This window comes from Trifolium pratense, linkage group LG3 (assembly GCF_020283565.1).
Source record: "Trifolium pratense cultivar HEN17-A07 linkage group LG3, ARS_RC_1.1, whole genome shotgun sequence".
Taxonomy (NCBI): domain Eukaryota; kingdom Viridiplantae; phylum Streptophyta; class Magnoliopsida; order Fabales; family Fabaceae; genus Trifolium; species Trifolium pratense.
The window spans coordinates 16,907,762-16,922,562 of NC_060061.1; the positions used below are offsets into that span (position 1 = coordinate 16,907,762).

General features: G+C 33.2%; 2 protein-coding genes across 6 annotated transcripts; one reads left to right on the forward strand and one right to left on the reverse strand.

Annotated features, from left to right (window-relative positions):
- Positions 1-465: 465 nt before the first annotated feature.
- LOC123914023 (mitochondrial inner membrane protein OXA1) lies at positions 466-8,544 on the reverse strand. The gene is made up of 9 exons (XM_045964994.1): positions 7,879-8,544; positions 6,779-6,869; positions 6,075-6,122; positions 4,149-4,207; positions 3,683-3,758; positions 3,447-3,578; positions 3,092-3,199; positions 2,079-2,133; positions 466-1,148 (listed from the first exon to the last, which is right to left on the reverse strand). Exons 1-9 carry the CDS (start codon positions 8,340-8,342, stop codon positions 883-885), a joined length of 1,299 nt encoding a protein of 432 aa, XP_045820950.1. The 5' UTR covers positions 8,343-8,544; the 3' UTR covers positions 466-882.
- Positions 8,545-10,243: 1,699 nt separating this feature from the next.
- LOC123916262 lies at positions 10,244-13,317 on the forward strand. 5 transcript variants are annotated; one of them, XM_045967680.1, is made up of 4 exons: positions 10,244-10,351; positions 10,491-10,616; positions 12,183-12,385; positions 12,758-13,317. In XM_045967680.1, the coding sequence occupies exons 2-4, from the start codon at positions 10,527-10,529 to the stop codon at positions 13,014-13,016; spliced, it is 552 nt and encodes a 183-aa protein (XP_045823636.1). In that variant the 5' UTR covers positions 10,244-10,351; positions 10,491-10,526; the 3' UTR covers positions 13,017-13,317. The 5 variants fall into 5 exon arrangements, with proteins under 5 accessions (XP_045823636.1, XP_045823634.1, XP_045823638.1 ...); XM_045967678.1 differs by having other exon boundaries at positions 10,258-10,351; positions 10,488-10,616; XM_045967682.1 differs by having other exon boundaries at positions 10,279-10,367.
- Positions 13,318-14,801: the final 1,484 nt, after the last annotated feature.

The window sequence follows — 14,801 nt, forward strand, 5'->3', positions numbered from 1 at the left end:
AGGTGTGAAGCCTCAAAAATCTAAAAGCCTCTATTTATAGCAATTTCGGTTGCACAAGTGGTGGCCACTTGGAAGACCTTTAACTGATGCGGGAGACTTGACCACCGATTGATCCGCTACTTGTAGTGGACAACACATTCAAAATTTCTCAAAAAATTTCTTATGTTTATAACGTACTTTACTTGGCGGAAAGGTAAAATTGAAAAATCATTGGGCGCGCGAAAAGCGTTTCCAAAAGAAATGTTTGTACAACAATACTCAAGAGATAAATATAATAAGTAATGACTCCAGAAGTTAACAGTAGTCCTCCTAAGGTTGAGGAACAAAAAACACTTGAAATAGATAGTTGCACTATATTACTCACATAACATGCCTTATGTTATGTTTTGAGTTTGTTAAATAAAATCTTTTGCTGCTAAAAAAAAAAGGTAGTTGCAGACTTTTGATTTTGGATGAAATAAAATATTGATTGGAACATTACAAGCAAGTATTTGTTAATCCCCTTTGCTTTCAGTTGTATACAGTTTTCATGTTCTTATCTTACTTTCTCATCTATCAAACTCAAAATTACAAGGCCAAATGGCATCCTGAAAAACATGAAAAATGTTGAAAAAATATACAGCAGTACAAAATTGGTTTCTTTTAACTCACCTGCCATTATTTCCTTCAAAAACTGAATTCAACACTTCAGCTCCTTTTAGCTGCCTCAGTAAAATCTTCATAAGCCTTTGGAAAAAATTTATTCCCTTTCCTTTCTCTATCTTGAATAAACTCCTAATATTCCACCAATCAGGGATAATAATAATAATACAATGACAAAAACCTAAGCATATTTGCTATGTATGTTTAATAATGGCATAATTAAGGAACTAGTAAATGTAATCACAACTTCTTGCTTTTCTTTCTTCCTTTTACTTTTTTCTCTAAGCTTCTGAGCCTTTGGCTAATAACGGCAGAAGAAGAAGGTGAAGGTAACTTTTTGTTTGATTGATTTGATGATTCTACTGGCATTGAGCTTTGACGTGCCACTGATGCGGCTTTTTTTATTGCTTCAAATATAGAGAAGGGAGCTTTCTGAGAACTGCTGGGTTCTGGAGGAGGTAAATCAGGAATACCCAACTTTTTCTTTACACCAGGAACTTTAAGCACTGCAAAATTGGAAATAAAAGAACATATAGGGGTCAGAAAAAATCAAAATACAAAAGTTCACTTATGTTTTGTACTGAGCAATTTAAAATAGAAATCCAAACCCATTTAATACATAAATTATACACCCTCCTTCCCTAATTATAAGATCTTTTGCCTTTTCAAAAAAAATTATAAGATCTTTTAAAAAAAATTGTTTGTCCCTAAATATAAGAACCTTTGCAAATTACTAGAAAACAAACACAGGGATCATAAAAACAATCAAGAAAATCAAAATACAGAAGTTCACTAATTTTTTGTACCAAGCAGTTTAAAATAGTAACCAAGATCCATTTAATACATAAATTAGTAAGAAATTTTTTATAGACTCAAAATTATAAGAAATTTAGGTCTCACTAAGCAACCAATAGGTCTCACTAAGCAACCAATGATTTCCTTTCTTTAAAGTAATACCTATCCTTGTTTTTAGAGTAACCCATTTTAATGCTCAGAATATTTCGTGAGGACTTGCAATACCAAGGAACGAGGGCGGAACAAGCACCCTTGTCCCTTGGAGAGTACAGTACAAGAGAAGTTAAATCTTATTTGTCCACCTAAAAAGGTTATGTAAAATTAGTCCCCCAATCATAGATGTGACATCAATTCGGTCCTCCAAAAAAATTGACATCAATAAAGTTTCTATATCAAAAAATGACATCATTTGAGTTCCTCAATCTAAAAGAGCATATAGACAATTTTGATGCCATTATCCATGTTTGCAGGACTAAATTTAGGTTGAAATTATGTGACACAACAAATGACAACACTTTTATCTTTGGTTCAATCCGTTATACACAAAACTATGGTTCCCTAACTCAAATATGCATTTCAGCGTATTGAACTGGTGAATAAGACAACGTGATATTGCAAATGAGAATTTTGAAGTTCCTTACCCATTCCATATGAAAGTGAAAACAAATTTGATGTAACCCAGTAACAAAATATAGCCTGCAAAAGTATACACGAACACAAGTTCAGACTACATAGAATGACAAATAAAAGCAGCAGTAGTTAGAAGAAAATAGGCAAACACACCTTTTCTTACTTGATTAGCCAAACACCATTAAATTCTTTACAGCACGTTTTAATTTATCATGTGTAATGTAATGACATGTGTGTAATGAAAAAGGATAATCAATAATCTATAGTGCATAATGGCTCTGTTGTAGATGCCCTTCAATTTAAGGTTAATTTCAATATTAGTTCTAATAATTGTTGAGACCTTTTTTTTTTGTTAACTGTTAAGACTTCTTTTCTAAAATATAGCACTTTTCTAAGTTCCTGACTGGAATACAATGTTGTTTTATTACGAGTCAACAGATAATATTTTCCAGGTTTTCCAACAAGTTTAAAAAATTGAATCATTTTTTGTCCGATTACTATGACCTATCTTTTTAATTAAAAAATAAAAATTCATTGAGAAGAGAAGGGAAGAGAAGTGCAGAGGAGGAAAAGAAATCCTTGTAGAGATTGAGAAAAATATTTGAAAAAAAAGCAGATATAGCAGCAAAGCCAGTTCTCGTTGTTGATACAAGGTCAGTAGAGGTACATAGGTTATTCAGCTCTAGTTTACATGTGTGTAATGCACACTACACCATGCATAGGATGCATTCTATATATTGCGAGACCTGATTTTTTATTTTATTGATGTTGTATACTTACAAGTTACAAGGTTGCTAGACAAATCACAAGCCGCAAAGATTTTACCATCATACCATGCCCTCCCGATACAAAAATAAATTTATTCCGAGATAATCTAACTAGAACATGTGGTTAATACTTAGTATCAAAGACAAAACTACTGTTTCTTCGCAAATTCATACAATAATTTTTTTTCAATGCATACACATGTGGTAGCTAAGGGAAGTTATTCCTTCCAATAAAAAGGTTAGCTAGGAGAGTTTACCTTCGGAAAACTCATGGTGAAAGGAACTGAAAGAAGAGCAAGAACCCTTGAGAAATTTTTCATGGTGCCAGCCACAGGATTTCCTTCCATTCCTTCTTGCATATTACACTGAAGAGCAATATAAAATTTGTTAATCTTAATTGGAAATCAAATATAACAGATATCATAAGACCACTCTTCTCATATCAATTTTAAACTATTTTTTGTCATATGAAGTGACTCGTTTTAGTGAACACTAATGAAATTAAAAACTGAAATGTACAACCAAACAAACATTTAGACAAGATCTCAGAAGGTCAAACTGCAATGATGGTTGAAAAGTTGAAAGTAATGTTTCGGGAAATGAAGTACTCACCTCTACAACTACTAAGAATGACAATGCAGTTAAAACTGGAAAAATGTATAAGGCATCTGGAGTTGAGAGATCAGTAAACCATAAAGCTCCACCATGCTTGAATGATGGCATTTTTTCAGCCATGTTGGTTATCTACCATTAAAGAAAATAAAATAAAATTGTGAATGGATAGAAACAATATTAAGGCTCATCAAATCCTACAATTAGGGGAAATATCAAAGCAAAAGTCAGCTTACCGCAAGAAAAAAACTAATGAAGACAGGACCTTGAATAAAGAGTCCTTTCAATGGCGTAAATGGACTCACACCATATCTGCATCAACGAAACCAGCAAGAGAAGATAGATGAGATCTAATGAAACAAAAGATCCACGAAGTTTATTTAATACTTAAAAGAAAGGTTCCTTAGTGCCACAGACCAATTACATCATATCTCTTAAATACTAATCATCATGAATCATCATACTACAATTGTAACCAAAAGAAATGTTTAAACATCTAATTCATTTGACTATTTTTACAGAAGCAACATTGTTTATTTAATGAAAACAGCAGAATCAAAATGAGGCAATAATAGTGAAACACGGAATATTAAATTATTTATGGCAATCACAAGTCACAACAAAGATTATTCCGCTGATACATTGTATCACCGAATGTAGTATTTACATAAAATTTGGAGATCAAACCATGAAACTGCTTACTCTTTGAATAGCTTATTCATCTTCTTCTGACCTTCAGCAACAGCCTCGGGATCCATTGTCTGAAAAATGGATCTTATTGTGTTAGATTATTTCATAGACAAACCACTTATCTTACTGAAAATTATTTTCGAAGGATTTTGTTGAAGTTGTTAGTTTTAGATGAAAAAAAAAAAAAAAAGAGAAACAATAAGAGCATTAAATTATTACTAATATTTGGATATTGAACTAATACAAAAGACTAAAAGCATTAATCCCTAACTATTAAAGATACAAGGCTCCTAATCCTAAATAAATAGGAAAATCATGACAGAAATCACGATAATAAGAAGTAATAAAAAAATAATCCTAGGTGACAAACTAAGATACTCTATGATTAGACACCAATCATAGAAGATAAACAAAGATACTCTAAGATTAATATCAAAGCTTTTCAAAGACATTTTATTTTATCTATTCTGAGATTACCATGGTAATACCCCGAATGGGTTACAGAAATTATTGAAGATTTTTCAGGATCCTAAAAAACTACCTTGATCATGCCATAGTGTTGGAGGAAGGGGAAGAAGTTCCTAATATTCAACCTTAAAGGTACCCCCATTATTGAAAAACTGGGATAGAAAGCTGGTCAGTGATACGCTGAAAGCTGGTGTGAATCGACCTAGTGTGAATGCCTATTCAAGCCCTATAATTCTTGTAAAGAAAAAGAATTGAAGGTGGAGGTTTGTCTTAAAAGAGGGATTAGGAAAGGGATAGGGAATTCGGGTATTTAGTGAGTGGCTGGTTGGGAGAAATGACTTGTCAACAGTAGATACGAGAATTCAATTACCACACTTTGACCAACAAACACTGGTTAGGGGAGAAGAACGTTCATTATCTCAAAGCACTTTAGCAGTGGCTATGGTTTGAAATTTCCATTTCAGCTAATGCAAATACCATTATTGCAGAAATTCATATTGCATATCATCTAGCTGTGCATAAATGGATTTGGTGATATTGTTGACGTGACGCTCACCAATAATAACCAAGTTTATTTGTGTGCTCGCTTGATATCAGATCACAGAATCGCATCAACTAATACAATTATGTATGTGCAGCAATGCTTCCTGGTCTCCAAGACTAGACTTGAAGGCGACAACTCAAACTCCTACTTAAGGCGTTCAAACATAGTATTATCATTCTTTTGAGTGTGACGACTGAAGATGCCACCTCCGTCTGAATCTCTTCATAAGAACACCAATCGAGAGGTATTACTCCCATCTAAATAGGGTAGAACACATTGTCAAAGGAAACTAGAACTAGAAGTGTAGAAAATGTAAGAGTAGATGCTCCCAACCAAGGTGAACTCCGACTGCCCCAATCTAAGAAGTCAATACCCAAATAGAAAACAAACACACCCCTGCAATTTTACTTTCCTGCCTATATAACAAATTCCATCACTTTCTCTCCCCTCCACTTAGCTTGTCCTTTTTTCTATTTCGAGCATAGGATGACAAAATAAGCTGTTAGAACTGGTAAAGGCTTCTCTAAATTGGGCTTCTATCCGAAACTCAGGGGGGTTTCTTGATTATGATCTGTCGATGAACCAAAAGGATCAGGTTCCTATCATATTCCAGCTGCTCCTCTTGCACAAGAGAACTTAGTCATACTATGAATGGAGAAAATGAGACTACTTAAGTGGAATTATATATTATGATCCCTATAGTTTTACCGAAAACATAGATCATCAGGTTAGACACTGACACTTTACCGGTGAACTAAAAATCCAAAAAAACATATGCAAACTAAAATTTCAAGATATAAAACAATAGAACTAGTGAGGCTCTTGTTGGTTGCTGCCTAACTTACCTACATAACAATATATAGCAAAGCATTATATCCAACGTTACTGATATTAAGAAATGACTTGATGAACTAGAGCACAATTACCTTCCCCTCCATCTCTTCCTTTATCTCTTCCAAACGAGGCCTCATTAGCTGCAACATGCGTGAAACAGTAAGCTTTGGTAATAATAAGATAGATAGAGATATTGAACAAGTGTATTTTCAAATATACAACAAGCTTTGGGACCTTCATTCAAAAGGGGGAAAAAATATTTATCAAAAAAAAAAAGGGAAAAAGTTGAAGGAACGAAATGGTGAAGTGTGAATAAACCCTACAACCCATATTAGGGACAGCGTGTTTCAAAATGGAAAAAGTAGCCAAGTGGGAAATTTCACTTCAAATAACTACTCCCTCCGGTCCTTATTATAAGAAACAATTTGGAAAAAACACACATACCAAGAAACCTTATCTTTCTTAATAAAAATTCTAAAATTTTACAATCTATTCCAAAATTAACCTTGGTGTATTAATTTATCCTTAGGGAATATATCACTCTAATTAATGCATAACTTTGGAATAGATACAATTTAATAAGGGTAAAAATGGAATTGTAAGAATAAATTTAATGATTGTTTCTTATAAAAAGGACCAAATTTTTTTTCCAAATTGTTTCTTATAAAAAGGACCGGAGGGAGTAATTTGTATCCACTCAAAACAGAACAGCAAAGGAGCAAGGGGCAATTAATAGTCATTGACATTACTTCATTATAGCAAGAAACTGGTATGAAAGCAAAGCAGCAAAACATACTGTAAGCTTAGAAGTGGCCTTGAGTTGATTTATTAAGAGTGGAACAGTTGCGCTTCGAATCAAGAGAGTTGTTAGAATTATAGCCGCCCACCTGATACAAAGGAGCAATAAGGTGAACGTTTCCTTTCAAAATTCATGTGCCATCAAATTTTCTATCAATTAACAAGTGATTAAAGAACAGTGTAGCTAGCATGTTCTCAAAACCCTAAATTTACATTCAACTTAAAAAGGTCCTAAAATAAGCCAAGATTCCGATTTGGATATTCTTAAGGGAAAATCATTAGCTTCATTACTTATTAAAAACAGTTACTTATGAACAACAGTTAGTAATAAACTACCTAAAGCAACTGATTATCAAAATCCACATCCCTGGTAAAAGCCAAATATCACACAATGCAAATTCGGGTGAATATCAATTCTGAACTATTTTGGCATTCCCTCAGAATTTCAACATACTGTTTTAGATTTAGGGATTGTTTATTGACTTATTAGAGTTTATCTACTAGCATAAGCATTTGTGGCTTATTTCCATAACCTCTCCAATATAGCTAATGAATTGGTTTATTTGAGATTATCTACTTACATAAGCACTTGTGAGACTGTTTAGGGCCCGTTTGGATTGGCTTATTTTTGAGCTTATGTGAAAGAGCTTATACAAATAAATAAGCTTTTATGTATTATAATAAGTTTTTCAAGATAGTTTATGAGAAAACAACTTATAAAGATACAAATTTTGTAAGTGAAACCTTATGAATTAACATAAAAGTTTATTTATTTGCATAAGCTATTTACATAAGCTCAAAAATAAGCCAAATCCAAACGGGCCAACAGCTTATGAAAACACCTTAGTACATATGTCCATAAGTTATTTTCAACTTATTTTCATAAACTCTCCATGATACCTTACGAAAACAGCTTATAACTTATTCGACAATAATTGATTTTATATTATCTTTTACTACACAAATAACTTATACATAAACATTTATATAATAAGAGCTTATGCTGCTATTAGTGCTTAATTAAGTTATTTATACAACCAGGGCCTATATAACTCATACGAAAACAGTTCATTATGGAAATAGTTCATATGAACTCACCAATTTAGCCCGGTGTAGGTATGAACAGCATCAATAACATACTGCAAAGCTTGTACAGGCAAATAAGAATCAGCAGCAGCAATAGCAACTTCACTAACAACAGGACCCTGAGAAGAAACAGCCGCCTCCATTGTCGAATCCTTAAGAACATCAGCAACATCAGCCATTATAGTAATCTTATCCGAACCAGCTTGATCCAGTGTCGACATATTTCTACACAAATTATATCCAGCAAAAGGAGAAAAGCTTTGTCTATGTTTAGAAGACGAGAAAAAACCTATTGATCCATTAACAGAGTTTCCAAAGGATCTTCTTTGAATAAAACTGTTACTAATTTCTGTTGAAGATGATTTTGTTTCATTTTGTTTGGGTTCATCGTTGTGGAGGATATAGGTGAAAGATGGGTGGCATCTTCGATCTATGAGGTTGTTTCCTCTTTGTAAGAGGAAACGTCTATATGCCATTGATTGAATTTGAAAGTTCTATGAAACAGTGTTGAATAACGGTGTTAGAACAGAACGTGAACGGTTTTAATGGTGTTTATGGTGGTTGATAACTAACTCCGGTAGCTTTTTCGGCAAGATTTTGCTTTTTACGGCAAATTGAGCTGAGTTCAGTGCGACAGCATCATTTTAGGGTTTTAAATTTTAATTAATTAATTATTGCAGTAATTTGTTAAAATCTGTTTGTTTCATCTTTTTTCGGAAAAATGTTTTTTTTTCTTCAGTGAATGAATAGTGATGGGCCGCTTACAAAAACAAATTGGATTGGGGTTTGGATTAAAATTAAAAAATCTCGTTTTATATCTCAAATAAGTAACTACGACTTCAACCAATTGAGAATATCTTGTTTGTCTTTGTAATTTTTGGGATACCGAAAATTGATCTAGGGTTATTTTATCAAGGGGGAGTCTGTGAATGGGTCGGTCATTATTAGTCTTGATGTTGAGAGATTTGTATAAGTTTGATATGAACAAAAGAGAGAGGGGTAGGAATAAGCGTTTTGGAGAGAGGTGAGAGTGAGTGATTTAAAGAGAGATCGGAGTGAACGATTCGTAGAGATGTTGTAGTGAAGATGCATGTGCATAGTTAGTATACTCTTTATATTATTGTCGTAATTTATATTTGGAAACGCAGTTGTTAAAAAGAGGTATTAGTCCCGTGTGGTAATTTATTGACTTTTAAATAATTTTAATGTATTACAAAATTGGCCCTTATTCGCCAAGTACATCATTTTATTTGACTTTTGAACTATGACCGGCTTTTAATCAATGGTAGAAGGCAAACAATGAGCCTTGATAATCGATTCAAAACATTTACCAAAAATAGTAAATCTTCTAGACAACAACTGTCATTCTCTCTAGTTTTGGAGCAGCAAGGCTATTCATTATGATGGTTTTTATCTTCATGGAGGTCGTAGCATGAAGTGGATCGGTTAGTGGATAATTAAACGGCTTAAATGCAGCTTTGATCTCGAAAGTTTTATAATTGTGCGATTTTGATCCCCCAAGTTTCAATTATGCGATTTTAACCCCAAGTTTCACAATTGTTCGATTTGGCCCCCAAAGTTTACCCCATAAACAATTTTTAGTCAAAAAGATCAACGAGAACTAACAAATGCAAAAGGGACCAAATTGAACCTTTTTTTTTTGTTTACTTACATCAGTTAAAACCCTTTGGACAAGCAACATATTCAACCCTTTTGTCTCCTTCTTCATAGTCTCAAACTTGCTCTATCGGTTCCTTCCATTTTTGTTCATGTTGCTCATTCTCCACATGTGTTGTAGGTTGTAGTGTGTCATAGTAGCAGCCATTATTCATCCCCGCACATCGCAGCTTGGAACGCAATGCAGACAGACAGCGCAAACTCCACCCACTTTTCATTGGTAGTATCAGCATAAACTCCACTTTACGTACCCACCACCACCTATAGTACTACTTTTTTTATTCCATTAGTTGGATTGAATCACGTACTTTTAGAAATTGGTATCTTTTGAATTCTTAAATTTTTACTAGAATAGAACCACAAGACGTAAATGAATAATTAAGGGTGATACTAATTAGTGTTTTTGAGACACTAATTAAAAAAATACTATATTTTAGATTAAAAATAATGTTTTTTATATTTTAAATATATTAAAATTCAAAATAATTTTATTTTTTTAATTAGTGTCTAAATTGCACCATTTAGCATTTATTAATTAAAATGCTAGGGAGAGACATGATTAGTTAATTTAGTGGTGATTAATGTTGAATTTGGTATAGAGGGCCACCGTTTGATTGACCTCAATTGCATTCGGAGGAGGCTAAAACCATTTGACAGGAGAATTAATTTTTGAATGAGATTAGACAGGCTAGTCTAGTAGTCCAATAAAAAAAAATGCTACTAGTATTGCAAAAGAAGAAAAAGGAGAAAACGTTAAAACTTGGAAACGCAGTGTCATGTCAGGAGTCACTTTGGTTGTTTGTCCCCCGTACGTTTCGGTTTGAGTTGCGGCTTCTCTTGTTTTTTGTTTTTATTGCTTGGAATTTGTTTGGACCAGGTTGTTGTTTGTTGGTATCAACAAATTAATCTCAAAATCTAATTTCATTTATTTATTTATCTTGTAGTAGATTGAAGAGTTGTGGATTCTAAGCTGGTTAATAGCTATGGCTTCTTCTCTGTTACTGGCTGTTGTCTTTGTGTTTGATCTCATTGCTTTTGCTCTCGCTGTTGCTGCTGAACAGCGAAGGAGTACCGTAAGTCTCTCTCTCTCTCTCTCTCTCTCTCTCTCTCTCTCTCCCTCCCTCCTTAACTTATTTTTTCTTTGTTGATTTGTTTGGTTCTACCCCAGGTTAAAATTTATTTTGTTAAATTGATTTTAATTAAAAATAAGTTAACGTAAAGTGATTTATGTTGGGATGTGTTTCGGTTTCGGTGAAAGTGAGTTGAACAATAAATTTGAGTGTAAACATCACATTTGCAGGCAAAAGTTACAAATCATAACTTAGAGTTAGACTCGGTTGGCAAAAAATAGCAAATGGTTGGTTAAGCTATTTTATTGATTTTGTAGTGTTTGGTAAAATTAACGGTTAAATTAGCTTATATGAAATCACATAAAAAAGATATATTTAATTTTTTTAAGTAAGATGACAACGGTATTATTGGAAGAAAAAATAATAAGTCATAAGCTTTAAGCTATAAGCTAGTAAAAATAAGCTATAGGTTCATGAGAAAAAAATGTTACCAAACGAGTCTTTTTTTCAAAATGAGCTTATAAGCTATAAGACATAAACTCAAAATTTGGTAGTACCAAACAGTGGCAAAATTTATAATCAAGAACTCCCAAATATGCCAAAAATCAATTTAAGTCTTCAGAGATAAAATCACTTTTGATGCTTCTAAAGTGAAACCAAACATGCACTTTTGACTCTCAGTCAGACCTCTTCCTGCTTACTACTACTTGGGGATGAAACTTTTATGTTTTGTAATGCTAGGAATTACACTTATAAATAACACTGCCTAAACTTACTTCGCAATTTGTAAAGAACAAGTAAATAAGAGGACACAATAGTGACTTAATGGTTAAGACTTAGAAAGTTGGTTGAAAATCATTGAGAATTATAGCAATGAGCTTAAATAACTAAATACAGATCTCACGACTCAACCAGCAAGGTTCAGATGATTCACACCGGTCCTCTTCTACATGTAGTCATGGATAGGATTAATTAGCGCGTACCGAAGAACAGAAACTGATATAGTCATATTACTAATGTAAAGAATCCTCTAAATACTTGTGCAAGTGCAAGTGTTTGGAATAGTTTATACAAAGAGTTTATGATATGTTCATAAGTTATTTCAACTTATCTTACTAAGCTCCTCAACACTATGGAAACAGCTTATGCAGAGCTTTCTCTTCCCTTAATAAGCCATGATAAGATCTTATTGAATAAATATTTTACCCAAAGACCCCCTAAATTTTTGCTCTTGCTCTTTACCTCCCCTTATATTAAATATCTTATACTTCAAAAAGTTAAAGTCACAAAGTACAATTGGTCTATTATTGATTTTACAAACTCTTATAGCTTAAGTGGTTTTGTAAGGGATTAATCAAGGGGTGAGTCCATTCAGTCAAAGAACTTGTAGGGCACTAGGAGAACTACGTACATCTAGAGATATTAATGAATTGAGCTAACTATTGAAGCTTGACTCATTAAATGCTCAATTAAACCATTGAATGAACTAGACAAACAAACTTAGGTTTGAGATTAGACTTATACTAAAATCAAATGTACACTAATTAGTATTTGTTTTTGTAATAACAGGCCAATTTAGCACAAAATATTGAAGGTAGAAAGTATTGTCAATATGATTCTGACATTGCCACCGGCCTAGGTGTTGGGTCCCTCTTTATCCTTGTTGCAAGTCAAGTGATCATTATGGTTGTAACTAGATGCCTTTGCTGTGGGAAAGCCATGAGACCTAGTGGATCAAGATCATGGGCAATTTGTTTGTTCATCACCACCTGGTATTTTAATTTCTAAGCACCGACAATGTAAATTTTGTTTATGCATGCTTCCAATCAAATCATACAACGAGATCACTTTGTTATGCCATGTTAAGAAGTCTCATATCGCTTGCAAGATGGCCTGAATATATGTTTATAAAGTAAAGACAATCCTCACACTGGTTTTATAGGGTTGAATTGGACCCAACTCTTAATTCTTAAAATATGTACACAAATATATACACTAGATGTATGTAGTTCTCCTATATGATAATGTGATTTAACCTATATGTAAAATAGGTTTACACTGACCGTGTATATAAATTAAATTCTACTTATTTTCTTTTGTTTTGCAATTCTTGATGTATGGTGTTTATGATATTGATGATCCAGGTTGACATTTCTTATTGCTGCTTCATGCCTTCTAGCTGGTTCAGTAAGGAATGCTTACCACACAAAGTATAGAGATCTATTGGGAGAGAGAGCTCCTTCATGTCAAACCTTGAGGAAAGGAGTTTTTGGAGCTGGAGCTGCTTTCATTGTTCTTACAGGCATAGTCTCTGAGCTTTACTATGTTAGTTTTTCAAAAGCTAATAATGGTGGTGCCCTTCCCTATGCTAGAGACACAGGTGTCACTATGAGCAATTTGTGAATTTAATGGATCTGGATTCTGTGCTGTAAGATTTTCATGCAGTAGATCACATCCTTTCATTTGAGATTGAACGGTTCTGATGTTACACACAGTTTTATGCATTAAAACAATCTCAACCACCGATTTTAGATTGGACGGCTAAGATCAGTTACTGTGTGATGCAACTGTTCCATTTAATGCAATGTATGTCACTTAGGGCTTGGGAGTGTATTATTATTAACTTGGCTTACATGTGAAATTCTACTTGTAATTATGAAGCTAGTTTGAAAAAAGAGTGTTAATTTATTTAGACTATGGTCTCTATATTTGGATTCCTTTGACTCTTAAATCTTGTCACAATAGGTAGTGTTCCATTGCCTTGCGAATCTAACTTATATATACCTCTCTAAGAATCACATTGGAGGGTAGGGTGGTTTATATTTCATTTTTGTTGACTTTTCAATGATGGTTCATGGCACTATAGGTACATAGTGGTCCCTTATAGGACATGCTAGTATATTATATACCGACATCAAGGAATCACAATGGATAACATTTGGATATAAGTCTTAACATTATAGGATCATCAAGATTTTATGCCAAATTATATGGTTAATGAAGTCACCAAATCCAAATACATAGTTGGATAGAGATTAAAAGAATCACATATAGTAAAAGCAGATGTGTGAATTGTATCAGCAAGCATTCAAGATGAAAATGGTGAATGGGAGAGGAAAATATCTGAATAGAATTTGAATAATATTCATCTTATTGAATTGATAAACTTGTGAATGAAATTACAATGGAAGAGGTAGAATATTGTCCTTATATATGAGAACAAACCAGACAACCACTAGAAAACCTGAAATAACAGAAAATAACATAAAGTAACAAACAAAAGCTAAATACTTGTGAATTGAAATCTAATGAGAGAGAGAAAATGGAAAAATATTTCTAATAAATTAATACTAGGTTAGACTCGGATTTAGATCCTCTCTACCTTTCGGCCACCCTACCTTTTCCTCGCAAAAGGTAGAGGATTCTTGTCCGTCAGATTAGACTAAAGTCTTGCAAAGTCTATCTCAGCCTTTTTCCACCATTATTAACGAGTACGTCACTGCCCGTTGCGCCCCTATTGAGATCACAAAGTTCTTACATATATAAGTGTTAAATATTGTTACTTAGGTTGAAGGAATTCTATTTCCTAAAACTTCACACAAGTTATTTTAAAAATAGTAATGAAACTAACTTCTAAACACATTCATACATGAGTTTAAGTGGTCCCATGCAAATCTTTTACTTTGTTCAATACAGATCTATAGTGATATATTGTTTTCAGTTGTGTCTACATGTGACCTTCATGATAACAATTGAAAGCAAAGTTGTTAAATTTTCAAGCCAATAAATGAAAACATTTAAAGAATTTTATAAGAAAGTTTAATGCATTTCAAGATATTAACACATCTAATCTTAGGAATTGGATCCTATGTAATCGTTAACCATGCAGTCAGGCCGTAGTCAAAAGCTGCTAGCCATCTGATCTGGCATAGATCTTGATGCAGTTTTAAATTTTTAAAACAGTAAAAATTTTGACTTTAAATCTAAACTTCAAACGGTTCAAATCTCGCTGACTGCATGCAGTCATAGGAAGATTACACTATGAGTAGAGCAAACATATATGTTAGGTACTATAGTGACATGATTCATGAGCTCTCTCTAAGAGATAGAGTGGTTGTTGTGGTCCAATTCAAGTTGCAAAGTGACTCAATATATTCAGTGTAACAAGATATTAATGGACCAGAAAAG